The sequence below is a fragment of the Capricornis sumatraensis genome, chromosome 1, assembly GCF_032405125.1.
Source record: "Capricornis sumatraensis isolate serow.1 chromosome 1, serow.2, whole genome shotgun sequence".
NCBI classification, from domain to species: Eukaryota; Metazoa; Chordata; class Mammalia; order Artiodactyla; family Bovidae; genus Capricornis; species Capricornis sumatraensis.
Window position 1 is genome coordinate 8398129 of NC_091069.1, and position 27836 is coordinate 8425964.

At 50.5% G+C, this 27836-nt stretch overlaps 1 protein-coding gene across 3 annotated transcripts; it reads right to left on the minus strand.

Annotated features, from left to right (window-relative positions):
* Positions 1–365: 365 nt before the first annotated feature.
* Positions 366–27651, minus strand: FPGS (folylpolyglutamate synthase). Of its 3 annotated transcripts, none has more exons than XM_068973058.1 (15): positions 13163–13291; positions 11599–11727; positions 11454–11507; positions 11305–11369; positions 6607–6721; positions 6378–6458; positions 6187–6248; positions 6010–6112; positions 5618–5695; positions 5248–5395; positions 5044–5133; positions 3875–4025; positions 3388–3463; positions 2084–2150; positions 366–1340 (listed from the first exon to the last, which is right to left on the minus strand). In XM_068973058.1, exons 1-15 carry the CDS (start codon positions 13289–13291, stop codon positions 931–933), a joined length of 1758 nt encoding a protein of 585 aa, XP_068829159.1. In that variant the 3' UTR covers positions 366–930. The 3 variants fall into 3 exon arrangements, with proteins under 3 accessions (XP_068829159.1, XP_068829166.1, XP_068829151.1); XM_068973065.1 differs by lacking the exon at positions 13163–13291 and adding an exon at positions 27579–27651 and having other exon boundaries at positions 367–1340; XM_068973050.1 differs by lacking the exon at positions 13163–13291 and adding an exon at positions 27264–27388 and having other exon boundaries at positions 367–1340.
* Positions 27652–27836: the final 185 nt, after the last annotated feature.

Sequence of the window (27836 nt, forward strand, 5' to 3'; positions counted from 1 at the left end):
TTCATTTCACAGACAGGCCGCCTGAGGCTCAGAGGGAAGGACTTGTCCAGGCCACACAACCTGGGCTCCTATGCAGGCCAGCTCTTGGACCAGCCATAGTCCTCATCCCCCTATTATCTGCTGAGGGAGCTAGAGGTCAAGAGTCAGTCAAATGTTTGTGTGTTAGTTGCTTGGTTGTGTCTGACTCCAAGCAACCCCATGGACTGTAGTCTACCAGGCTCCTCTGTCAATGGGATTCTCCAGGCAAGAATACTGGAGTGGGTAACCATTCCTTTCTCCAGGGGATCTTCCCAACCTAGGGATTGAACCCAGGTCTCCTGCATTACTGGCAAATTCTTTACCATCTGAGCCACCTGGGAAGCCCATCAAATGTTTAGCCAGTGCTTAAAAAAAATTTTTTTGGCCGCATCATGCAGCATGTGGGATCTTAGTTAGCCAGGGATCGAACCCACATCCTCTACATTGGAAGTGCAGAGTCTTAAAACCACTGGACTATCATGGAAGTCCCAGACAATAACAAAAAGTTCAAAGCTTTAAATCATTTCAGCCACCCTCTGCGCCCTGGGGGGCCCAGGCAGGGACCCTCTCCTTTCCCAGAAGGTCACTGGGAGGAGGAAATCGATCAACCAGCAGCCAACAGCTGGCAGGGCCCCAGGCGGGCCTGAGACAGGAAGCAGGCAGGGTAGGAGCAGAGACGGGCTGGACGGTCAGGGGTGCTCCAACAGCTGGAGAACCAGGAAGAAGAGGCTAGGGGCATCCGGGGCTCAGAGACAGAGCTCAGCATCCTGCCTCCAGCTCTCTATTTCACTGCCCAGAGCCCAAGACCCTGGGTCAGTCTAGACAGAATCAGGAAGGCACAGAAGGCAAATAGTTTAGGAGTTCATGGAAGATGCAGGGCAAACGCCCATCCCCTCCACCCCACTGCCTGGGCTACTGGGACAGGGAGGGCTCCAGCAGCTTCAGGACACCGCCCACCAGGTGCAGGCTGCCTGTGACCAGCACGTGGACGGCGGCAGCCTCTTGGAGTACCATGGCCCCACTATATGCCACAGGGTGGGCGAGGAGGCCCCGTGGGGGACTGGGCGGCTGAAAGACAGGGTCCCGGCCTTGGGTGACCCACTGCAAGGCGTGGGAGATGCAGCTGAAGACGAGGGAGCTGGCACCATGGGTGTGGGGTGGGTGAGGTGCCAGCAGCAGAGATGCGGGCCCACCCTGCTCCTGGCCGGGCGTGCTCCAGGGGTCCGGGCTGGCCCGCTCCTCATGCAGGCGACTCCAGTGCTGTTGGTGGGCGAGGCAGCGGAGCAGCACCTGGTCCAGTGTCACTGTGAAGTTCTGTTGGTCTGCAGGGCACAGCGACGGACACATCAGTGAGGCAGCCCGGGGTGGGGGAGGGGAAGCATGCCATGAGCCCCTGCTCAATGCCAGGCTCTATACAAGCACCATCCGTCCTTAGCGCTGAGGAAACGGAGGCTGGGAAAGTTCGTTGACTGCCCTTTGTCACAGAGCTGGTGAGAAAAGGCCCAGGCAGTTTAGCTTCAATGCCAGGGCTTCTGCCCATGGAGCACCTCTTTCTGCCCTAACTCACTGCCTTCCCAGACTATCCCCCATGCCATCTGATGTGGGGCCTGGAGATCTGTATTTTTAAGATTATTAAAAAAAACTTTTTACATAACCCACAGTAAAAAAGAATACATTTTATAATAGTAACCCAGGACTCAGGTGTACATGTATACGTCTGGAAGAGAATGTCATCAGACAGTACCTACCCTTAATTTTGTGCAAGACACACTGACACTCTCTGTTCTATTTAAAATGCTGGTTGAGACCCACTAAGCTGATTTCAAGAACCATCACTGGGCTGTAACCTGCATTTTGAAAACTAGTTTCCCCAGTAATTCCTTTTTAGTATTGTAGTCACATGCAACATTCAAAATGTACCAAAGGGTACTGATTTATACAATAAAACAAATCTAGTTCCTACCCAAGACCTCCAGTTTAAAAGCCCCCACTGTCACCAACACAGCAATCCGCCTCAGGGCCCTCTGCCGCCTGCCCACCCCAGGGACAATGCCTGTCAACTCACCTGCATTGTCTGTTGATGCCATCTCTACCAGGTTAGGGCAGAAAATGGCATAGTCAAACTGGCAGGGCTAGAAGGCCAAAGGGAGAAGCTCAGTGTCAGGGCCTGAGAGGAGGTCCCCTACCTTGACTTCCACACAGCACCCCCAGAGTCCACATCCATGTCCCCATCTCTAGAGATGCCCCCCCTCCACGCCCAGCTGAACTGGAACACTGCATAAACCCACCCACAGCACTTCCATGACCCTTGCCTCCCCATCTGCTTCAGTGTACCCCATATGGCCTGTGGCCTGGGCAGCACGGCCCAACACAGACAGGAAGACAGACTGGAGGGGGCGTGCACATTGGCTTAAGGTGACCCATCTACTGAGCACAAAGGAGTGAGGTTGTGGATATGAAGGACAGATTTAGCATCCAGGTCTATGAAATGGGAAACGATCCCTAGGAACCCTTTCAGCCTTGACAGCCAGGGCAGACTCAGTTTCCCTGGGCACAGTGGGGCCCCTCCCTCTATGCTTCATAGTCCAGTGACCACTTAAACCAAACTTTATTATTTTTTTAATCTTTTCAAGTTAGTGCTTTTATTATCTTGGGATAAATCCCCAGAAGTGGAATTGCCAGATCATATAACATACTAGTTTTTAACTTTTTTGAGAAACTTTTCTATTATTATCCTATTATTATCCATAGCTGCTGTGAAATGATATCCCACTAACAGTTCATAGGTGTTCCCTTTCGTCTCCATCCTCTCCAATGCTTACTTTCTCTTGTCTTTTTGATGACTGCCATTCTAACAGGTGTGAGATAATAATATCTCCTTGTGGTTTTGATTTGCATTGTACTGATGATCTGGCATGTTGAGTACACTCTCATATACTTATGGGCCATCTATGCTCTATGTGTCTTCTTGGATAAACCAAAGTTTAGAAGCAGGTATCATAGTAACATCCCTGTTTTATGGCGAGGCAAACTGAGGCTCAGAGAAATGCCATCTCTTATCCAGGGTCACATGCCAGTGGCTGAAGGGAACCTGACAAGTGAATCCAGAGCCTGCACCTCACACCACTTACCTGGTCCTGCCTATAATCCTGGTCTTGAGTGTGACCACGGAGGAGAATGCGGGCAGTGACCTCTGACTTGACTTCCCTGTGCCCAATGCTTTTATAACACAGTTCAGGAGGGGAATGAGCAATCAGTGCCATTCTCCAGCTGAGGAAACAGGCTCAGGGATGAAGGCACGGCTGCTGGGGGTCAAAGCCAGCACCCGAGCTGGCCTCCCTGCTGCCCATACCCCAGCCAGTCCCTCACCTGCAGCACTTTCAGCAGGGCCGCGGAATCCCGGTCCCCAGTGGAGTTGAAGAGCAAGACGAGCACCTCGGACCCACTGGGAGAGGGAAGGGTTAGAGGCGGGGGAGGGGAGGCCAGAGCGGTGACACCTCCCACCACTTCTCCGCGGGCCCCGCCCCATCCTTCCTCCTGTCCCCTCGTCCCGCCCCCGTCCCCTCGTCCCGCCCCATTCGTCCCCAAGGTCCCTCCCCTCCCCACTGACCCAGCCTCGGCCCTGCCCATGCTCCACCCCTCCTCAAGGTCCCGCCCCTCTCCATGGACCAAGCCCCGCCCCATCTTTCCCCGAGGTCCCACCCTTCCCCACTGACCCAGCCTCGCCCCCGCCCACGCTCCACCCCTCCTCAAGGTCCCGCCCCTCCCCACAGACCAAGCCCCGCCCCATCCTTCCCGAGGTCCCGCCCCCTCCCCCGGACCCCGTGTCCCAGCACTGCCTCTGCCCGCAGCTCACCTGTCCGGCCGCTCGCAGCGGTGTAGCGCCTGGCGGAACCAGCGCACACAGGCCTGCATGCTGCTGGTGGTGTGCGCGCCATCCAGGTACCAGGTAAGGGGCCCGCGCCGCAGCAACTGCGTCCGACCTGGCCACTCCGTGTGCCGAAGCCCTGGGGTTGGGGAGCAAGGCAGTCCTCCAGGAGCAGCCCCGAGGCAGCCCTCCCGTATTCTCCCACTCCGGTCCTCAACTAACTGCTTGCCCGCACGCAGAACCCTCATTACTCGCCACTCTGATCGGCCCAGAAGCCTCTGGTTGGGCCCAAGTCGCTGGGATTAACTGTTTGGCTGCCTTATCGGGTAGAATCTTCCAGGAGGCCCTGAGAGGGGGGCTGCTGTCATATATTAGTCCCAAAATGCAGGCAGAGAACCCTGACTCAGAGAGATTAGGTCACAGAGCAAGTGAGTCCTGGGCTTGTGTGCTCAGCTGCTTCAGTAGCATCGGACGCTTTGCGACCCCCTGGACTTGTAGCCTGCCAGGCTCCTCTGTCCATGGGATTTCCCAGGCAAGAGTACTGGAGTGGGTTGCCGTTTCCTTCTCCAAGGGGAACTTCCCGACCCCGGGATTAAACCTGTGTTTGGCACGTCTCCTGCATTGCAGGCATATTCGGCACCGTTGAGCCCCCAGGGAAGCCCCAAGTCCTGGGGCTGGGATGTAACCCCCTGGCTCCAGGACTGTCTCACGGCCCTGACACAGGGCCTGGCACACAGTGGTCTCCCTGGTACCATCTGCTGAAGGGCTTTAACAGCCACGAGGTCCTACTATGTGCTGAAAGCTTTGAGGGGAAGCAAGAAACCTGAAGAGTATCGTCCTCAAGACCCTCATGGTCTCCTGATGATGACAAGCATAATAGTTCTGGCAGCTACCACGGGCCAGCCAGGCACTTTATCCCATATCCGCCAGGCTCTGGACTAAGTCCTTTAGTGACAGCACCTCTCAGTGGATCCTATCATGGTCTCACTTGGCAGATGGGCAAATGGGTTCAGAGAGACTTCACGGACTCAAAGTGCGGGAAGCTTGCTGCCTTCAGCAGAGTCCTTTCTCTTAAGGCACATTGGCCCCACCTCTCTAATAGGAGACCAAAAGAAAACACCTGAAGGGGGCCCAGCTGGGCAGAAGGTCCAACTCACCCTGCTGCATGTGGGGCGTGGGTTGGAACACAGGTGCTGGGGGCAGCTGCCCCGGGAGGCTGGGCCTGGATGCCTTCAGCTCCCCAGCATCTGGCAGGGAAGGGAAGGGAGAGGGAGGGCTTCAGTGGGCTCGGTCCTCACCTCTAAGGGCCCTCAGAGGCAGGTCCACCTGTCCCCTGCCCATCCACTGACCTGCCCACTTACCCTGGTAACCTTTCTGCTGCAGCCAGCAGCGGGCCAGCTGCAAGGCCAGGGCAGCATTGGACCGCTGGTGCTCTCCCTCCAGGCCCAGGGTCAGCGGTGGCCCCCCTTCCTCCAGGGCTTGTAGTGGTGGGCACAGGTAGAGGGGACACTGCAGGGGAGGTGGGCAGCAGCTGCTCAGGGGATGGCCCTCCCTGATGCCATCAGCCCTTCCATCTACCAGAACCCACTGACCAGAACCCACCAAACCCTCTTCCTAGAATCGAGATGCACCCTAGCTGGATGAACACAGATAAGCAAACCGAGGGCCCAGAGGATAAAGTGCCTCCCCGGTCAGTCCTCCTCCGCCCCCCGGCAGTTCCATCAGACTCACTGAGATCTGCTGAGCCCTGTCCCTTAGCACTGCCAGCGGCTCGTCAGGCTGGAGCACGGTGAAGGCAGGGACGCCACTCTGTGCAGGACACGAAGAGTGAGCCAGGGGCTGCCCAGGGTGCTCCACCGCCCATCTCTGGCCCCCACATCCCTGGTTCTGGGCAGCCCATTTAGCCTTCCCCCAGTGGACCTTTGGGAACCCCTCGATGGGGAGACTGAGGCCAGAGATGGGGCTCAACTTGTTCCAGTCCCACACAGAGTTCCCATGAGAATCCAGACCCCACTGATTCCAGAACCTAATTCTGAGTCAAGACACAAATGAGCACCCCTCCTCTTCCCTGAATCTTGAGGGCCAGGGTCAGGCCATCCATTTACCTCCCCTCCCCAGGTCACCTTAAAAATCCCCCCTTTCTGCCATGCGATCTTCTCCATCGTGTCCCCCAGAAGGCCAGTGTGGTCAATGCCAAGAGAGGTGATCCCGCACACCACAGGCTTCCTGCAGGAAACGAAAGGGCCAGGATGCCCCTGGGCTCCTGGCCACTATCCCTCTCCCCAAGCCATCGGCCTCACCTGATGATGTTTGTGCAGTCGTAAGCCCCGCCGATGCCTACTTCCACCACTGCCAGGTCCACCTACAGAGGATCAGAAGGCATGGCAGGGGGCACAGGGACTCCTGGATGCCGCATGGGAGCCCTTAGCCTGCTGAGATTCCCCTTCCCAAGGTCTGGAACACAGGGTTTTGGGGAGGGGGCCACGCACACCTTCTCTTGGAGGAAGACGTGGAAGGCCATGAGCGTGAGGAAGCGGAAGTAGCCAGGCATGGAGACACAGCTACTGTCGTCCTGTGGACAGGATCACGTCAGAGCTCGGGGCCACTGCAGCCTCTGTGCTGGGGGAGATGGTGTCCTGGGATGCGCAGCGCCCTCTGGGTCTACCCACCCACTTGAGGTCCCCTACCCTGGCCATCCACCAGCCCTCTGGCACAGGCACCTTGGTCTCCTCCAGCCGGTGGTAGAGGCGCCAAAAGTGCTTGGTGAAGAGCTCGGAGCTTATGGGCTGCCCATTGATGCGGATCCGCTCACGCACCTGCACCAGGTGGGGAGAGCTGTCGAAAGACCCAGGGTCATCAGGTAACTCCCTTCCCAAGACCCCCAGGCTGCCCCCGACCCCTGCCCCATAGTCAGACCTGTCTTTTGGAAAAACAAATCAGGCTATGTCACTGTCCTGCTGAAAACCCTTCTCGCTCCTCATCTCGGCCTTCTAGGCCCCAGTGGGGCTGGTTCCACTGGCCTCCGTGCCTCACCTCTCCTGCATCCCTTGGAAGGTCCTTGTGCCCCAGCCCCTCTGGACTATTTTTTAGCTCCTCCAGCCCTGCTTCCTCCCACCCCTGCCCACATACTTTCTATCTCCAGGCCTACCTGTGGGCCTGCCCACTACACAGATCTCAAGTAAGACCACTCCTCCAGCAGACAGAAAGGATCCTCCCCACCAGGCTGGTCAGGAATGCTCTCTGGGCTCCTATAGCACCGCCCCCAGCAGCCCACACCCATCAGCTACTCTGCCAACATCTGTCCCCATAATGTCTGTCTGTCTTCCTGCCCTTGAGGACAAGGCCTCATCAGCTGTGTTCAAGTTGCAGCCCCAGACTGGCCCATGAGGCCACATGGGCCCAAGTTGAAGGCTGGGTTTTTAACCCCTCAAATTATTTTAGATGAGCAATTTGGGGCTTCTATTTGAATCCTCAAAGACCCTCTCATATTATGAATCTTCTCCATTTCTCTATTTTGAACCAAGAACTGTGGAGGGAAAACACACTGATCTGAAAGGATCTCAGTCAGCTGCTTTCAGTTGTTTACAGAGGTCACTTGATAGAACTGGTAAAATAAAAGGAGGCACGCATCTTGAATGCCCCAAGCCGAGGGAGTGAAACCTGAGCGATTCACTGGCATGTTAATTCCACTGCTTTGCCAGCGATGGGTTTAAGAAAGGCACATATAGCTTCAGGAAGAGGGACCCCATCTATCCCCACCAGCTCACTCCAATCCTCTGGTGTGATTTTAGATGCTTGAATGTGGCCAAGACAGGGCGCTGCCCAGCGGGCAAAGCAGCGGCTGAGGCTGGCACAGTGATAGGGTTCCCTTCTGCTGCCCACTAGGGAGACCTTGACAGGGGCATCATACCCTATGCTTACTGTCTAAGCCCTTACTAGCCAGGCTTTTTGCTCCTTATGGCAAAGATACCCTAACTGATAAATATTTCTGTGTGATTTAAAAACTGTGTAAGGAATTTAAGTTAACAAAAAGATATCTGAGGGGGCTTTCCTGATGGTCCAGTGGTTAAGAATCTGCCTTGCAATGCATGGGACACTGGTTCGATCACTGGTCTGGGAAGATCCCACATGCTGCAGAACAACCAAGCCCATGCACCAACTATTGAGCCTGAGTGCGGCCACTGCTGAAGCCCGCGTGCCCTAAAGCCAGTGTTCCACAAGAGAAGCAACTGCAATGAGAAGCCCCCACACCACAACGAAGCGTAGCCCCTGCTTGCCGCAACTAGAGCAAGCCCGCACAGCAGTGATGAAGACCCACCACAGCCAATAAATAATAAATCAATCTTAAAATATATATATAATAATCCCTTAGAAGAAATGGAGTAGCCATCAGTTCACAAAAGAGTCCCAAATGCAGCACTTGGATGCAGTCTCAAAAATGACAGAGTGATCTCTGTTCGTTTCCAAGGCAAACTCTTCAGTATCACAGTAATCCAAGTCTATGTCCCGACCAGTAATGCCGAAGAAGCTGAACGGTTCTATGAAGACCTACAAGACCTTTTAGAACTAACACCCCAAAAAGATGTCCTTTTCATTATAGGGGACTGGAATGCAAAAGTAGGAAGTCAAGAAACACCTGGAGTAACAGGCAAATTTGGCCTTGGAGTACAGAATGAAGCAGGGCAAAGGCTAATAGAGTTTTGCCAAGAGAACACACTGGTCATAGCAAACACCCTCTTCCAACAACACAAGAGAATACTCTATACATGGACATCACCAGATGGCCAACACCGAAATCAGATTGATTATATTCTTTGCAGCCAAAGATGGAGAAGCTCTATACAGTCAGCAAAAACAAGACCGGGAGTGGACTATGGCTCAGATCATGAACTCCTTATTGCCAAATTCAGACTGAAATTGAAGAAAGTGGGGAAAACCACTAGACCATTCAGGTATGACCTAAATCAGATCCCTTATGATTATACAGTGGAATTGAGAAATAGATTTAAGGGACTACATCTGATAGACAGTGCCTGATGAAATATGGACAGAGGTTCGTGACATTGTACAGGAGACAGGGATCAAGACCATCCCCATGGAAAAGAAATGCAAAAAAGCAAAATGGCTGTCTGAGGAGGACTTACAAATAGCTGTGAAAAGAAGAGAAGCAAAGAGCAAAGGAGAAAAGGAAAGATATACACACTGGAATGCAGAGTTCCAAAGAATAGCAAGGAGAGCTAAGAAAGCTTTCCTCAGTGATCAGTGCAAAGAAATAGAGGAACACAATAGAATGGGAAAAACTAGAGATCTCTTCAAGAAAATTAGAGTATCAAGGGAACATTTCATGCAAAGATGGGCTTGATAAAGGACAGAAATGGTATGGACCTAACAGAAGCAGAAGATATTAAGAAGAGGTGGCAAGAATACACAGAAGAACTGTACAAAAAAGATCTTCACAACCCGGATAATCACGATGGTGTGATCACTCACCTAGAGCCAGACATCCTGGAATGTGAAGTCAAGTGGGCTTTAGGAAGTATCACTATGAACAAAGCTAGTGGAGGTGATGGTATTCCAATTGAGCTATTTCAAATCCTAAAAGATGATGCTGTGAAAGTGCTGCACTCAATATGCCAGCAAATTTGGAAGACTCAGCAGTGGCCACAGGACTGGAAAAGGTCAGTTTTCATTCCAATCCAAAAGAAAGGCAATGCCAAAGAATGCTCAAACTACTGCACAATTGCACTCATCTCACACGCTAGTAAAGTAATGCTCAAAATTCTCCAAGCCAGGCTTCAGCAATATGTGAACCATGAACTTCCAGATGTTCAAGTTGGTTTTAGAAAAGGAAGGGGAACCAGAGATCAACTGGATCCAACATCCGCTGGATCATGGAAAAAGCAAGAAAGTTCCAGAAAAACAGCTATTTCTGCTTTATTGACTATGCCAAAACCTTTGACTGTGTGGATCACAATAAACTGTGGAAAATTCTGAAAGAGATGGGAATACCATACCATCTGACCTGCCTTTTGAGAAACCTGTATACAGGTCAGGAAGCAACAGTTAGAACTGGACATGGAACAAGAGACTGGTTTCAAATAGGAAAAGGAGTACGTCAAGCTGTATATTATCACCCTGCTTATTTAACTTCTATGCAGAGTACATCATGAGAAACGCTGGGCTGGAGGAAGCATAAACTGGAATCCAGATTGCTGGGAGAAATATCAATAACCTCAGATATGCAGATGACACCACCCTTATGGCAGAAAGTGAAGAGGAACTAAAAAGCCTCTTGATGAAAGTGAAAGAGGAGAGTGAAAAAGTTGGCTTAAAGTTCAACATTCAGAAAACGAAGATCATGGCATCTGGTCCCATCACTTCATGGAAAATAGATGGGGAAACAGTGTCAGACTTAATATTTTTGGGGTCCAAAATCACTGCAGATGGTGACTGCAGCCATGAAATTAAAAGATGCTTACTCCTTGGAAGAAAAGTTATGACAACCTAGACAGCATATTAAAAAGCAGAGACATTACTTTGCCAACAAAGGTCCATCTGGTCAAGGCTATGGTCTTTCCAGTGGTCATGTATGGATGTGAGAGTTGGGCTATAAAGAAAGCTGAACGCCAAAGAATTGATGCTTTTGAAGTATGGTGTTGGAGAAGACTCTTGAGAGTTCCTTGGACTGCAAGGAGATCCAACCAGTCCATCCTAAAGGAGATCAGTCCTGAATATTCATTGGAAGGACTGATGCTGACGTTGAAACTCCAATACTTTGGCCACCTGATGCAAAGAGCTGACTCGTTTGAAAAGACCCTGATGCTGGGAAAGATTGAGGGCAGGAGGAGAAGGGGATGACAGATGGTTGGATGGCATCACCGACTCAATGGATATGAGTTTGGGTAGGCTCCGGGAGTTGGTGATGGACAGGGAGGCCTGACGTGCTGCAGTTCATGGGGTCACAAAGAGTCGGACACGACTGAGCGACTGAACTGAACTGAACTGAAAAAATAAAAAGACATCTGAGGGACTTCCCTGGCAGTCCAGTGGTTAAGTCTTTGCGCTTCCACTGCAGGGGGCATGGGTCTGATCCCTGGTTAGGGAACTAAGATTCCCTCATACCGCATGATGCGGCCAAAAAAGAAATAAAAAGATATCTGACTTTTCCAGCTGTGTATTTCATTTATCCATTCAAGTTGCTGCCCCCCTCCCCAAGTTCTTTGCATTATGAAAATTAGAGATTGCCATAAACTTGGGCTAATACGCTAAATGCTAACTGAATGTATGTTGAATGAATAAACACTGGGCAGAAAGACATATAGCTGAGTTCCTGTAGGTGACCCTGGCCCTGAGGTGCAGGTTGGATCCAGAGCCCCCCAGACAGCTAGGAGACACCACATCCCTCTGTACCTCAGTACCTAAAGAACCCCGTCTTCAGGCCATAGCTTCGGAGGATACGTTCAGTGAAGGCACACGTGGAGCCCTGTAAAGAAAAGGTCTTGTCTGGGCAGGTCCCAACCCCCGACCCCAGCCCGCAGACCCCCTACCCCTGGGTCCTGTGACTCACCTTCCCCTTGGTCCCAGTGATGTGGATAATGTTCAGTTGGTCCAAGTCCTCCACCTAAGACAGACAGACAAAGTCCCTGCCTCAGGCACAGGATGCACAGACAGAAGTGGGGAGTGGAGGTGGTTACAGGCCCTTCCCACCTTACCTGCAGCCCACTCCGTGCCAAGTACAGCTTCATGGCTTCCAGCTGTGTCTGGGGGTCACCCCGCTCACGCTTCACCATCTCCAAGTAGTTAGCATTGGTCTGCAGGGTGTTGAGTGTGCGCACGGCATCCTGGCGGTGAACCCCAGGTAGCAAGTTAAGGCGCATTAGGGGCCCATAGGGACAGAGGCACACAGCATGCCAGTGGCTAGGCCAGGGTACCAGGACTGCCATGCCAGCCCTGGTGCCCCAGCCCAGAGGTTAGGCACCACTGAGAAAGAAGTGGCATCTTTCAAGCTCTGGCAGAAATGGGAGCCTGGGGCAGCTCAGCTTCACCTAGGGAGTGCCAGGCAAAAACAGGTAAAATGACTAACAGGACTAGGCTTCACTCTCTGGCCTTTGCCCTAATTCCCTCCATGCATGTGTGCGTGTGTGCATGCTCAGTCATGCCCAGCTGTTTGCAGCCCCATGGACTGTAGCCCACCAGGTTCCTCTGTCCATGGGATTTCCCAGGCAAGAAGACTGGAGTGGGTTGCCATTTCCTTCTCCAGGGGATCTTCCTGAGCCAGGGATTGAACCCACGTCCCCTGCATCTCCTGCACTGGCAGGTAGATCCTTTACCACTGAGCCACGGGGGAAGCCCAATTCCCTCCATAGTTCATCACTGTATCAGGCTCCTCCTAAAGTAGGGCCAGAACCACAGAAGGCTAGGATCTTAGAACTGAAGGAATCAGAACTAGGAATTCCTGGAGGCTTCCATGCCTAACCCTGAGGATTGGGATCCCACATTCTGACCCAGAGAAGAGTTGCCTGAAGCAACCAGTTGGTAAAGAGGAGTCTCAGAGGGAGGAAGGGTGTGCCAGGGTTGCCCAGACAAGAAGGCAGGTAGGTATAGCCTCAGGACAGTTCACACTGGGTGGTGGAAGTGGGAGTGATATTTATAATCCTTCAGGGCCTCAATGGCTGGTTGCAGGCCCTACTCGTCAAACTGGTGCCACCTACCTGGCCAGCATCCTGTGCTGGTCTCTGGCAACTGGCCTTTGGCGCAGAACCAGGAGGAAGCTTTTTGTTTTCCGTGTTCTTTCACCACCACCTCTGCTCCTGAGTTCTGCCTTCCCCCCAATTCTAAGCACTTGGATCTCCTTCTTCCTGAATCCTGGAGACTCCAACCCACATCTAGACTCCTGGATCTCCCAAGTCTGAACTCCCGAATCCCTCTACTCTCCCCCACCCGCAACTGCTGCTTCGGAGTCCGGAGACACCGTAATAACTCCAGCATCTCAGCTGAGCCGCTGGTCCTACCACCAGGCGTCCCTTTCCTCTCTTCCAACCGCGGTTCACTTCAGCCTCAGAATTTCCAAATCCGGTAGAGCCGGGCCCAACTTCCTGGTGCCTGTCCCCACCTCCAGACTCCAGAAGGTCCCCACCCGATCCGCCCCTCGACCCCTGCGAGTCTCTCGGTCCCAGGCTCCTGGCCACCCTCTCAGCTTGGCGCAGACCAGATGCTAAGTGACCTCAGGCTGGCTCACGAGTCATTGCGTGACCTCCCGCCGGCGGGCAAAGATACCTGATACGCCATGTCTGGCTCCTGCAGCACAGGCCACGCGCTCAACCCTCGCCGCGCTGCGACCCTGGTTGTTGCACCACGCGGAGAAACTGCTGCCAGGAAGAGAGCGTGGCAGCGTGCCCGAGACATAGCAGAGGGGCAGGCAGCTGCACGCTAGGCCCGGACTGAAAAAAATTAAGCTCCTGCGCCCGCCCCCGACACTCCTCCTCTCTTCGCCAATCAGCGCTGCCCATTGAGCCCACTGAGACCAATAAGAATCTGTGGGACGCCATCTTTGTGAGGGGCAGGACCCAGCGCGAGCCGGGGAGTTCGTTCATGTTTATGAGGGGTAAGGTCCCGCGGGAGTCCTCTGCCTTAGAAAACTACACACTGTTTACGTCGTCTTCTCCAGGATCTGGCCGCACTCCCCCTACCCCCACCCCCCAAATAGCCAGTGCCAGTCAGCAGCCCTGCTCCAGGCCAGAACCAGCTGCGAGCCGGCACCAGTTCAGTTCAGTTCAGTCGCTCAGTCGTGTCCGACTCTTTGCGACCCCACGGACTGCAGCATGCCAGCCCCCCCTGGTCCATCACCAGCTCCCGGAGTTCACTCAGACTCATGTCCATTCAGTCAGTGATGCCATCCAACCATCTCATCCTCTGTCATCCCCTTATCCTGCTGCCTTCAATCTTTCCTAGCATCAGGGTCTTTTCCAATGAGTCAGTTCTTCACATTAGGTGACCAAAGTATTGGAGTTTCAGCTTCAGCATCAGTCCTTCCAATATATATTCAGGACTGATCTCCTTTAGGATGGACTGGTTGGATCTCCTTGCAGTCCAAGGAACTCTCAAGAGTCTTTCTCCAACACCACAGTTCAAAAGCATCAATTCTTTGGCACTCAGCTTTCTTTATAGCTCAACTCTCACATCCATACATGACCACTGGAAAAACCATAGCCTTGACTAGATGGACCTTTGTTGGCAAAGTAATGTCTCTGCTTTTCAATATGCTGTCTAGGTTGGTCATAACTTTCCTTCCAAGGAGTAAGCGTCTTTTAATTTCATGGCTGCAGTCACCATCTGCAGTGATTTTGGAGCCCAAAAAAAAAAAAGTCAGCCACACTTTCCACTGTTTCCCATCTATTTGCAATGAAGTGATGGAACTGGATGCCATGATCTTCGTTTTCTGAATGTTGAGCTTTAAGCCAACTTTTTCACTCTCCTCTTTCACTTTCATCAAGAGGCTCTTTAGTTCCTCTTCACTTTCTGCCATAAGGGTGGTGTCATCTGCATATCTGAGGTTATTGATATTTCTCCCAGCAATCTTGATTCCAGCTTATGCTTCCTCCAGCCCAGCGTTTCTCATGATGTACTCTGCATAGAAGTTAAATAAGCAGGGTGACAAGATATGGCCTTGACCTACTCCTTTTCCTATTGGGAACCAGTCTATTGTTCCATGTCCAGTTCTGTTGCTTGGAATGTTAGGTCCATGAATCAAGGCAAATTGGAAGTGGTCAAAGAGGAGATGGCAAGAGTGAACATTGACATTTTAGGACTCAACGAGCCAGGATACAATGACAGAACTTGTGGACCCCTCAGGGAGGTCACTGAATCGCAGCTCCCAAAACATCCTGACCCAACACAGAGACAACAAACTGCGGGGATGAGGCCTCTGCCCTCAAGAATCTGACAGCTCGACTGCAGGATAACAGACCAAAAACCAGGCACCTACAGCTACTGGGTCCCTTAACTATTCCTGGGCACCCTGGGAAGGCTTCCTGGAAGAGGTGACATCCTGACCTCATGAGCTGTGGAAACTGAGCACAGTTAGTGAGCCCCAGGGTGACAGGATGCCAGATCCAGCAGGATCTTGTGGCCGTATAAGAAATTGAGTTGCATTTAAATTTGGATTACAATAAAATGGTTCTCAGAAAGGGTAACAAGATCAGATTTGCACCTTTGAAGATGTGCTGTTTAGAAAGAGCTGCCCTCAGAGAGGTTTGTCCTGGAGTTTTCAGAACTTTTTTTGTCTATGACTTAATTTTTTTAATTAATACTTTGGCTCTTTATTTAAAAAATATTTTGTTTTACTTTTCTTAATCTTTTTTTACTTTATTTTTTGGCCCCTCCATTAGATCCCTGACCAAGGGTTGAACCTGGGCCCTCTGCATTTGTAATGCAGAGTTTTAACCACAGACCACCAGGGAAGTCCCTGTATAAGACCTTCTTGGTCCCAACTGCTAGCATGGGAAAAAAGTAGAATGGAGGTTCCCTTTCTACAGTTGAGACCTGGAAAGGTGTGTGTGTTTGGGTAGGGGTGGGAAGTTGCTGCAAGAAGCTTCTAGAGAAGTTTGCTCAGATAAAAGGCAGTCCCTTAACAACTGACGGTAGTAGTCTCTTCCTCTTTCCTGCAGACACTGGGTCTAAATATTTACCAGAGACTGTTTTACTTTGAAATAAACACATGTGTTGGAAGATTCTGTCACTGGTTAGACTTCTGCTCTTCATATCACTGCTGGGTGCCCCCACCCCTGCCGCATGGGAGATGGACAGGTCATTGTCTCGCTTAGTTTTCTTCTTTTTTAAAAATCATTGAAACTTTCTTTATACATTATAACATAATAACTGCATAAAATTTATCATAAAATGGCATTAAATGTTTTTTTTCTTTTGCTTAACTCTCTCTCTCCCCCCACCTTTGGTAATTCTTATTGACAGCCAAGGAGATCAAACCAGGAAATCCTAAAATAAATCAATCCTGAATATCCATGGGAAGGACTGATGCTGAACCTAAAGCTCCAACACTTTGGCCACTTGATATGAAGAGCTGACTCCCTGGAAAAACTTGATGCTGGGAAAGACGGAAGGCAAAAGGAGGAGGGGGCGGCAGAGGATGAGGCAGTTAGACAGCATCACTACTCAGTGGACGTGAATTTGAACAAACTCTGGGAGACAGTGGAGGATAGAGGTGCCTGGTATGCTACTGTCCATGGAGTCGCAAAGAGCTGGACGCGACTTAGCGACTGAACATCAAGAACACTGACGACCAAGTGTGTGTCCCACAGTGCGTGTCTGCTCATGAAATCACAGACTCAACTAGGGCCTTGCGCTTTTTTATTTCTGGTTTTTCTGGGCCATGCAGCCCAGCTTGCAGGATCTCAATCCCCCACCAGATATTGAACCCAGGCCACAGTGAAAGCCCCGAATCCTAACCACTAGACTACCAGAGAACTCCCTATAGAACCTTGCTGATGCAAATAAAAAGATAGTGGTGAAAAGAAGAGAAGCAAAAAGCAAAGGAGAAAAGGAAAGATATAAGCATCTGAATGCAGAGATCCAAAGAATAGCAAGAAGAGATAAGAAAGCCTTCCACAGTGATCAATGCAAAGAAATAGAGGAAAACAACAGAATGGGAAAGACTAGAGATCTCTTCAAGAAAATTAGAGATACCAAGGGAACATTTCATGCAAAGATGGGCTCGATAAAGGACAGAAATGGTATGGACCTAACAGAAGCAGAAGATATTAAGAAGAGGTGGCAAGAATACACAGAAGAACTGTACAAAAAAGATCTTCACGACCCAGATAATCACGATGATGTGATCACTCACCTAGAGCCAGACATCCTGGAATGTGAAGTCAAGTGGGCCTTAGAAAGCATCACTACAAACAAAGCTAGTGGAGGTGATGGAATTCCAGTTGAGCTATTTCAAATCCTAAAAGATGATGCTGTGAAAGTGCTGCACTCAATATGCCAGCAAATTTGGAAGACTCAGCAGTGGCCACAGGACTGGAAAAGGTCAGTTTTCATTCCAATCCCAAAGAAAGGCAATGCCATAGAATGCTCAAACTACTGCACAATTGCACTCATCTCACATGCTGGTAAAGTAATGCTCAAAATTCTCCAAGGCAGGCTTCAGCAATATGTGAACCGCGAACTTCCAGATGTTCAAGTTGGTTTTAGAAAAGGAAGGGGAACCACAGATCAACTGGATCCAACATCCGCTGGATCATGGAAAAAGCAAGAAAGTTCCAGAAAAACAGCTATTTCTGCTTTATTGACTATGCCAAAACCTTTGACTGTGTGGATCACAATAAACTGTGGAAAATTCTTCAAGAGATGGGAATACCAGACCATCTGACCTGCCTCTTGAGAAATTTGTATACAGGTCAGGAAGCAATAGTTAGAACTGGACATGGAACAACAGACTGGTTCCAAACAGGAAAAGGAGTGCGTCAAGGCCATATATTGTCACCTTGCTTATTTGACTTATATGCAGAGTACATCATGAGAAACGCTGGGCTGGAAGAAGCACAAGCTGGAATCGATTGCTGGGAGAAATATCAATAACCGCAGATATGCAGATGACACCACCCTTATGGCAGAAAGTGAAGAGGAACTCAAAAGCCTCTTGATGAAAGTGAAAGAGGAGAGTGAAAAAGTTGGCTTAAAGCTCACATTCAGAAAACGAAGATCATGGCATCTGGTCCCATCATTTCATGGCAAATAGATGGGGAAACAGTGGAAACAGTGTCAGACTTTATTTTTTGGGGGTCCAAAATCACTGCAGATGGTGACTGCAGCCATGAAATTAAAAGACGCTTACTCCTTGGAAGAAAAGTTATGACCAACCTGGATAGCATATTGGAAAGCAGAGACATTACTTTGCCAACAAAGGTCCATCTAGTCAAGGCTATGGTTTTTCCTGTGGTCATGTATGGATGTGAGAGTTGGACTGTGAAGAAAGCTGAGTGCCAAAGAATTGATGCTTTTGAACTGTGGTGTTGGAGAAGACTCTTGAGGATCCCTTGGACTGCAAGGAGATCCAACCAGTCCATTCTGAAGGAGATCAACCCTGGGATTTCTTTGGAAGAACTGATGCTAAAGCTGAAGCTCCAGTACTTTGGCCACATCATGTGAGGAGTTGACTCATTGGAAAAGACTCTGATGCTGGGAGGGATTGGGGACAGGAGGAGAAGGGGAGGACAGAGGATGAGATGGCTGGATGGCATCACCGACTTGATGGACGTGAGTCTCAGTGAACTCCGGGAGTTGGTGATGGACAGGGAGGTCTGGCGTGCTGCGATTCATGGGGTCGCAAAGAGTCGGACACGACTGAGCGACTGAAATGAAGTGAACTGAACTGATGCAAATGACAATACTTTCTGTATCTTAACATTCATACTCAACAATAAGCCTATAGGGATTCCATAGACTTCCCTGGTGGTCTAGTGGTTAAGACTCCGTGCTTTCATTGCAGGGGGCATGGGTTCAATCCCTGGTCAGGGAACTAAGCTCCGGCATGCTCCAGGGTCAAATAATAAAACCAACCCCCTCAAAAAAAAACTAAAAAATAAGGAGGGATCCCTTTAAGACCATTACTTAGCAAACAGTTAAGTAGAACCTTTCTGGGCCAGGTACTGTTTTAAATCCATTCTACATAGTTAGTCATTTAATCATCAAAACCCTGTGAAATAGGTACCAGTATTATGCCCTGTTTTACAAGTGAGGAAACTGAGGCCCAGAGAAATAAAGGCACATGCCCAAGTCACAACGTCAACATTTGAGCTCTACCCCAGCATGCTTATTCCTAGCCTCTATACCTTCCTCCTGCCCCACCCCCACTGGAGGTGGGGGCACTGCTAGCTCAGAAGCAGTGGCTATCCCCTGATGCATTCCCTACTTGCCTGCAGTGCTCTGCCGCCGTGGATAGCATCTACACCAGGGGCTGAAATTTCTGAGGGTGAGCTTGCATGCGATGAGGAACAGTTGGGTCCAAGGGTGTTTGCATTCCTTCCCCCCAACATGGGAAACGTTGCAGCCCGTCAGTTGTTTGTGCAGAGACAGCACCCCTGTTCCAGAATGTCCCTCGGATGGCTGGGTGTAGAGTACCCTGTCATGCTTACTATGTATTTCCCTGGCTGCAGTGAAACTGAGCTTCTTTCCAGGCTTCTATTTCAGTAAACTGCTAAAACTTCAGCACTTTGGTCACTTTCCAAAGAGTTGACTCGCTGGAAAAGATCTTGCTTTTGGGAAAGACTGAGGGCAGGAGGCGATGGGGACGGCAGAGGATAAGATGATTAGAGAGCATCACCGACTCAATGGACCTGAATTTGAGCAAACTCCGGGAGATAATGGAGGACAGAGGAGCCTGGCACGCTGCAGTCCATGGGATCACAAGGAGTCGGACGTGACCTAGCGACTGAACAACAAAAACAAGAAGCCTTGGCAAAGTCACCCAGTGGCCTTTCCTCCATAGTCTCTAAGGACCACTTCTTTTTTTGGCTGATCCCGTGACTGCTGCGGGATCCCAGCTATCAAAGCACCATATCCTAACCACTGGACCATCAGGGAATTCCCTCCAAGGACAATGTTTATACCCAACGACACCTGGAAATTTAAGAGGGGAAGGAATACAATAGATTTATCTTCTTTGTCGTATTCAAACTGTTTCTTACTTTTTATTTTGTTTTTAAATTCTCACTTTCTTTTTTTTGGATGGATAATACATCATATCATTTAAATAGTGAGAGGTATGAAAAGATACACTGGGAAAAGCTTCCCTCCCATCCCAGGTCCTAGCAACCTAACTCCTCCACCCAAAAGCAAATTTATGCTTCTTGTGATTTTTCTAGAGACATTTTATGCAATTCCAAGGAAATACGAATATATGTTGATTTCTTGTTTATACTCCAGTATTCTTGCCTGGAGAATTCCATGGAGAGAGAAGCCTAGTGGGCTACAGTCCATGGGGTCACCAAGAATCGGACATGACTGAGCGGCTCACACACACACTTCTTTATACTCAAAGATGGCAGCAGACCATATACATGAAGACTCATTGAGCTTTTTCCATAGAACTGTATATCCTAGACCTTATCCTGGACTGTGTTGCCGCATAAGAGAGGCTGTATTGGCAAATTTGCTTTTTTGAAGCTACACAGTACTCCTTGGTGTGGAAGCACTGTGATGTATTTGGCCAGTCTCTTACTGATGGATGTTTAGGTTTTCAATATTTGGCCATCACAAGCAATGCTACGGTGGGTAACATTATTCCTTCCATGTGTGAGCACATCTGATGGATAAATCCCAGGAAGTGCAATGGCTGGATCAAAGGTGATGTGCATTTGACACTTTCATACAGATTGCCACGTTGTCCTCCATAGGGACGGGGCCAGTTTCCACCCCCATGGCCCTGAGGGGCATAAGCCAGCTATTTCCTCACCAGCACCCACCGTTAGCCAACTCTGATCTTGCCAATCTTATAGGGAGAAACATGTATTCTCAGGGTAGCTATCTTTTGCATTTATTTTATGATGAAGGAGGGTGAGCATCTTTTATCTTTAAAAGTCAGGGGCTTCCCTAGTGGCTCAGTGGTAAAGAATCCACCTGCCGATGCAGGAGACATGGGTTCGATCCCTGGTCCAGGAAGATCTCACATGCTGCAGAGCAACTAAGCCCGTGGACCACAACTATTGAGCCTGTGCTCAGCAACAAAAGAAGCCACTGCAATGAGAAGCATGTGCCCTACAACTAGAGGGCAGGCCCTGCTCTGCACAACTAGAGAAAAGCCTGCTTAGCAACAAAGACCCAGCATAGCCAAAATAAAAAGAATTAATTTTTAAAAAAGGTCATTTGTATTTCTTTAGCATTCCCCTCATCTCCTTTGCATTATGGCTTAAAAATTTTTTTTTTATTTGACTACACTAGGTCTTAGGAGAAGCTGCACCAGGTCGTAGCTGAAGCTTCAATATTTTGGCCATCTGATGCGAAGAGCTGTCTCATTGGAAAAGACCCGAATGCTGGGAAAGATTGAGGGCAGAAGGAGAAGGGCATGACAGAGGATGAGATGGTTGGCTGGCATCACCGACTCAATGGACACGAATTTGAGCAAACTCCGGGAGACAGTGAAGGACAGGGAGGCCTGGCATGCTGCAGTCCATGGGGCCACAAAGAGTCTGACGCAACTGAGTGACTGAAAACCAACAAGGTCTTAGTTGTGGGATGCGGGATCTAGTTCCCTGACCAGGGATCAAACCAGGGCCCCCTGCACTGGGAGCCTGGAGTCTTAACTGCTGGACCACCAGGGAAGTCTCATCATTGCTTTTTATTTGAAAAGCCACAGATATTTGTGCAAGAAAGTAGCGAAAATATAAAGGAGAAAAATCAAAAGCACTTTCATAGTGCACCTGAAGAACCACTCTTGGCCTTTTGGCGATACTGTGAAGGGGTTCTCATTCTCCATAAAGAACAATAGAAACAAATCCATTGTGTGGAGAGCAGAGAAAACAAGGACTCAGGGAAACTGGCAAGCAGGCCAGTGTCCACCCATGGGAGGCAGGTCTGCAGACATGCATGGAGGGTAATGAGGGGCCAGGGGGTCCTGCTTCAACTCCCCACCCTCCCAAAGGGAATAGATGTGATCCATCCATCCATCCATGCATTCATTTGGTGAGAAATTGTCTCTGCCAGACCTGGGCTCGGCACTGGAGACACTGGCTTGTGGGGACGGATGACAAGGCTCTGTTCTTGGAGCACCCTGCCCAGGGAGCAAGAGAAGAGTGAAGAATGAAACTTGCAAAGAACAAAGATTTGCGATCTCTGTTTAAAGCCTGTAGGGACAGGAGGCTGGGGACCAGAGAGGGAGAGAGACAGCTTGGGGCCACACAGCAGGTCAGCAAAGGCATCATGCTGGGCTATCTAGACTCAGATCTGCCTGAGTTGCTGCTCTCTCTCCTGCCTCATCGCGACAGCTGGCAAAGACTTCAGGACCTGGTCTTGGCCAAGCTCATGCTCACAACTTTTACCTCTGCCTGAAACACCTTTCCCCTAAACTTTTCCTCTTTGGTCTTTTGGGTGGATTCCTTTAGCATTTACCCCTGGGCCTTGCATTGCAATCTCTTTTTAATCCTCCCAAGAATTATAGGAATGAAAGATTATCTCCATTTGACAGGTGGCAAAATGGAGGCTCACAGAGGGTAAGCAACTCATTCAGAGTGAGCTAGTGTGTGGCAGAGCTAAGACACAAAGCCAGATTTGCTGGCTTTAAAACCTGCCCCAACTCGCCACCACTAGTCTGGTGGTTAATCTCTGCTGTCGATGCGCTGTGTGACCTTTGGCAATTTGCTTCCTATTTCTGATTTTGTCTTGACTTGCAGTCTTCTTAATAGGACAAGGCTGAAATGAGTTCTGTCCCATCTCATAATTTCTAGGGGAGGGTGGTTCTTAATGATGCCAAGAGTCTCCAAAGGCACTCCAGAGAGCCAGGACTAGAGGGGTTCCGCTGCCCATTCCCCACCCCCACCCAGGGTTCTGTGAAGACCAGAGGAGGTTCAAGCTCTTTGGCAGGTTTATGTAGAAGACTAGCATTCAGAAGGGAGGGTACATTTCCAGTGGCCACATCCAGATTCAGACCCTCTGATACATGAGGACTCCCCTCACCTCTGAATGTCAGCTTATATCCAGGGACCTACATGGAAATTCTTTTCTGTCTCTGGGTGAGAAGAAACTTGCCTTAAACAGAATTCCATATCCTCAGTGGGACAGCCTCTCCTTATCCTCACCCTGACTCTGGCTCCAGACGTGTGAATGGATTTAGTGTATTAGGAGGGCAGCGGACCTTTAAAATGGGCCTCCCTCTGACCCTGCAGTTCTACTGCTTCTAATGTTGGCCCCGAGGAAACAAACAACTGGAACTGTGCTCCGGGCCCCACGTGCTGTTTATCACCCTCCATCTCGGGCGGCAGGTGACACGGTTGATGACCTGATGACGCCCTTCTTCCTGAAACCCTTTGTTCTCAGCTTCCCGGACACCTCCCCTCCTGGTCCTCCTCCTTCCTGGCTGGGTGAGCCCTGCTGGCTCTGCGTTCTCCCCTCCAACCTCCTCCCATTGGCGGCCAGGGACTCACGCCCCTCTCCCTGAGGTGGTCCCTGCTGTCCCTGGTCACATGTCAAACATGTGACCATGTGTGACTTTCAAATGTCCCTCTTCTCTGGCTCCCGACATGAGCGCCTGGTGACCTCTCAGCGTCTGCAGGCATCTCAGCTGCTCCCCAGGGCTTTTCAGTTTGGAGAACAGCTCCACCCAGGGGGCTCAAGTCTAAAGCTAGGCCTCGGGCCTCCCTGGTGACTCAGGGGTAAAGAATCCACCTGCCAATGCTAGAGACACAGCTTGATCCCTAACCCAGGAAGATCCCACATGCCGTGGAGCAACTACTGAACCCGTGCCCTAGAGCCTGGGAGCCACAGCTACTGAGCCCACGCGTCACAGCTACTGAAGCCCCCATGCCCTAGAGCCCATGCTCTGCAACAAGAGCGTCTGCCGCAATGAGAAGCCCACGCACCGCAGCTAGTGAGTAGCCCCTGCTTTCACCGCAACTGGAGAAAAGCAGCGAAGACCCAGCACAACCATAAATAAATACGATTATAAAAGTAAATAAACAAACAAAGCTAGGCCTCACTGCCATCCCTCCAGGCCCAGGCCATCACTGCTGGTCTAACCTATTGCCTCCTTGCTGTTGTCCCTCTTGACCCCTACAACCGCAATCGTTTCCCCACTTTTTTAATTTTTTTGTCTTTTTTTGGCCATGCCACATGACACGGAGGATCTTAGTTCCACAACAAAGGATCAAACCCACACCCCCTGCATTGCAAGTGTGGAATCTTAACCACTGGACCACCAAGGAAATCCCTGTTTAAATCATTAAAAAAAAAAACAAAAAAAAAAAACCAGATCTCTTTCCTGCTTCAAATCTCCCCATGGATTCTCACTGCACTTAGGATGAAGTCCAGACTTTTGATCTTACCATTGCCCCCAGCCCTGCTGGTCTCCTCTGATTCTCAAGCATACCAAGCTCATGCCCACCTTTGTGAAAGTCCACACCTACTGAGCACTTAGCATGAAAGGTATTCATTTAATCCTCACAGCAGCTTGAGGAGTACTGTGATCATCCTCCTTACGAAGATGGGAAATTGAGGCAGAGGGGTTGCTCAGCCAGCCCGAGGTCATACAGGGTGAGCACGACAGAGCCTCAGGGCCTTTGCACTGGGATTCCCTCCGTCCGGAATGATCTTCCCCCTAAAGTTCACGTGACTAACTCATGATCATTTCAGATCTCTGATCAAATGTCCCCTTGCCACATTCTTGCCATCTACCCTTTTGTACCTTTTAGATTTTAAACCATGTGACTGTATCAGCATTTCAAAATAAATGTTTTCTAACAGAGCATTGTAAATTTTGATATAAGAAGCTTGTTAAGGGAACAAACCTTTTGATGACTCAGTATGGACACTGGGATCCCATTTTTGTTCAAATAATTACAATTTAGAAACTAGCCTGGGCATTTTTCTCCTAAAAGGTAACTATGATTAGCTCTGAGAGGTAAGGCTAGAAGTGACTTTTTTATAAGTATATATATATATATTTTTTTTCCTCTTAAAAATTTTTTATTTAGAGGTGACTGTTACCTTCCTTTTGCTTGTATGTATTTTATAATTTTTCCCCTGGTAACATGCCTAAGTGGGAAAAAGAATGAATGATTCCTTCCATGTTAGGTGACTGGCACTTCAGAGCTCTACTGTTTTTTTGTTTTTAAGATTTTTTGATGTGGCCATTTTTAAAGTCTTTATTGAGTTTGTTACAATATTGCTTCTGTTTTATATTTTGGGTTTGTTTTTTTTTTTTGCCGAGAGGCACGTGGGATCTTAGTTCCCCTACCAGGGATCGAACCCTCACCCCTGCATTGGAAGGCGAAGTCTTAACCACTGGACTGCCAAGGAAATCCCTCAGAGCTCTTCTTGATCAACATTCCTGGTCAGCAGCTGGGGACGCTGAGGCCCAGCAAGGGGCCAGAACTGACCTGGAAGCAGGTGTGGGTCCCAGATGCTCCTGGGAAGTTTCTGGGGTCCCAACTCATAGCCAAGAAGGCCTTTCAAAGGGCACCTGGTGTGTGGCGTGGAGCCTTGAGGTGGGACATGCCACTGAAAGGCTGGCTTCAGTTCCACCTCCTCCCCAAAGGGCCTGAGTGGTCTCTGAGCTGGCCAATCCTTTCTTTGCTCAAACCTGAGAGCAGATTGCCAATTTTCATAGGGGAAAAAAAAGTGTGGAACATGTTTTCTCAGTTTATGACACTCTGCAACCATGATTGTCCTTGGCACCTTCTCCCTGGAGATAAGATTTACAGAGCCTCCTCCTTGCCTGGTGCTGTACTGAGCCCATTTTACAGGTGAGGAAACAGAGGACAGGAGGCAAGGAATCACCTGGGAAGGTCACCAACTAGCAAGTTGGTTCAAGGATTCAGCTCAGTTCCAGCTCTTTTTGATTCCAAATTTAGCCCCTCTGATCAAGCTAGGGAAACCCTGGCTAGTGTTTTTTTTTTTTTTGGTAACATGGGTTTTCTTAAATAACAATACAAGTTCTTCCTAGATATCAGCACTGTGCAAGGACTTTTACACACCCTGTGAGGGAAGGTGTGTTCTGGGACCCATTTCTCAGGGAAGACAACAAAGGCCTAACAGGGGAAGTGGTGTAGTCATTCACAGGGGTCTGTAATACCAGGCCTCCCAATGGACATGAGTTTGCGCAATCTCTGGGAGATAGTGAAGGACAGGGAAGCCTGGCGTTCTGCGGTTCGTGGGGGTGACAAAAAGTTGGGCACAACTTAGTTACTGAACAGCAACCATCGTGCACCCCAGGCATCCCTGGACCCTGCCCACAGCTGCCCTGTGCCCTTGGGGTGCCTGGTTGTCTGGCCAACTAACTGGGCTCTGGCCTTGAGCTGGCTCTCAGTTCAGAGGGAGATGAGAAGCTCTGCGAAATGCCAATACTCCCCAGCCCAGGAGGCCGCCCCTGGTGAGGGGACCACCCTGTGTGTCAGGTCACCTCCCCTCTCTAGGGTCCTGGCCTCAAGAGCCAGGGGGCCTGGCTGACCTTGAAGAAGCCATAACCCCCACCCCCCTGGCTTCTGGGGCTGCTCCTCTGTTGCTGGGCGGAAGGTCCTCTCTGTCAGGGGTCGGGGGGAAGCGGCCAGCCTGGTGTGCAGCCCCAGTGGCTGAGCTGGCTGAGCCACAACAGCCGTGCGATCCTCACAGGGCCTCGCACAGCCATCCCGAGAGGGAGGGAGGCAATCTTGTGGTGCCAATTCTACAGAGGAGGAAACTGAGGCTCAAAGAGGCTAAGCAACTTGTCTAGCGTCTATAGACTCACATAGTACAGCCTGGGGTTCCCACCCCTAGCTCTAGCTGGTCCCCTCCAAGGATGATTCTGCCGCTTCTGAGCTGGCGGTCTCCTTGCCCCCTGAAGCCCTGTCTCCTCATCTGTAAAGTGGGGGTCACAGTCCTGCCGGCCTCAGAGGTCTGGAGGTGAGTAGGAAGGGGGGTGCTGGGCCCAGAGCATAGAGCAAGGGCTCCACACATGGATGAGGTTAGCACACGACTGGGCAACTTCACTTTCACTTTTCACTTTCATGCATTGGAGAAGGCAGTGGCAACCCACTCCAGTGTTCTTGCCTGGAGAATCCCAGGGACGGGGGAGCCTGGTGGGCTGCCGTCTATGGGGTCACACAGAGTTGGACACGACTGAAGTGACTTAGCAGCAGCAGCAGAAACCTTCAACAGGCCGAGTCCTTACAAGCTCCTACCCGCACCTTCCAGATCTTTAAAATGAAGACAATAATGGTCTCAGATCATCAAACACAGACAACAGTGGGCATAGGGCCCAGCAGGTAGAAAGCACTTTGATCAATAGTGCCACTGTTATTATCATTATTAAAATAGAGCTGACCGCTCTTTCTCATAGATCAGTCCAGAGAGTTAAGTCAGACGAAACCCCGTCTGTAAACGGGGCCTGGCTCACAGGAGGACCCTGAAGGCCGCCTCGGCCGCCTCCCAAGCCTGCTGCCCAGTCCTCCTTCAGAGCTTCCCATCCCCACACTGGGTGGGGGGTTCTGTGGAGCCTCCCGTTGGTGAAAAGGGAGCTGTGAGGCCCATGGGGTTGGGGGCCCTGGACCACCCCAGGCGTTCAGAACAAGGTGTAGGATGACAAGGCTTTTTCCTTGGGTCTCCGCAAAGTATGAGGTTATGATCATTAGGGAAGAAGGCTGCCTGTCCAAGGTCACTGTTCTCCTACCTGGAAGGAGGCAGTTTTAGCCGAGAGAGGACACCCGGATAGGCCTGGCTCCTCCATGGCTGCTTCCCACCAGAGCTTCTCAGCAACTGGCCAGCAAGTAGCCAGAGGCCTGGCACATCTCATCCCTGGGCTTCCCGCTCCCCCACCGGATGGGGCATGGAGTGACCCACGGGTGTGGGTATCTCTGCCAAGCCTGCCCTGGGCTGGGCCACAGAGGGGCAGGGGAGCTGGAGGGATTCCCAAGACCTGGCCTTCTCCCACGCTGGCCTTGAGGAGCATGCCTGGGTGGGTGGGCAGGGGGCTGGGAGATCTCACCTGATAGGCCTCTGCTTTCATCCTGGGATCAGCCCAGGGATCTCTCAGCCTCCCTGCCGGATTTCTGATCGCAGGACTAAGTCAGAATCTTCCCGTGAGTTAAATAACAACCCGGTGAAGGTTAAAGGTGAGCAGGCAGAAGGGAGTACTAGGGAGGGGGCATTTGGAGACTTCCGGGCCTTGAGGCTGGGCTTCGTGCCCAGTGGGGCTGGTTTTATCTGCCTCCTCTTATCGCAGCCTACCTCCCCTTACCGTTAA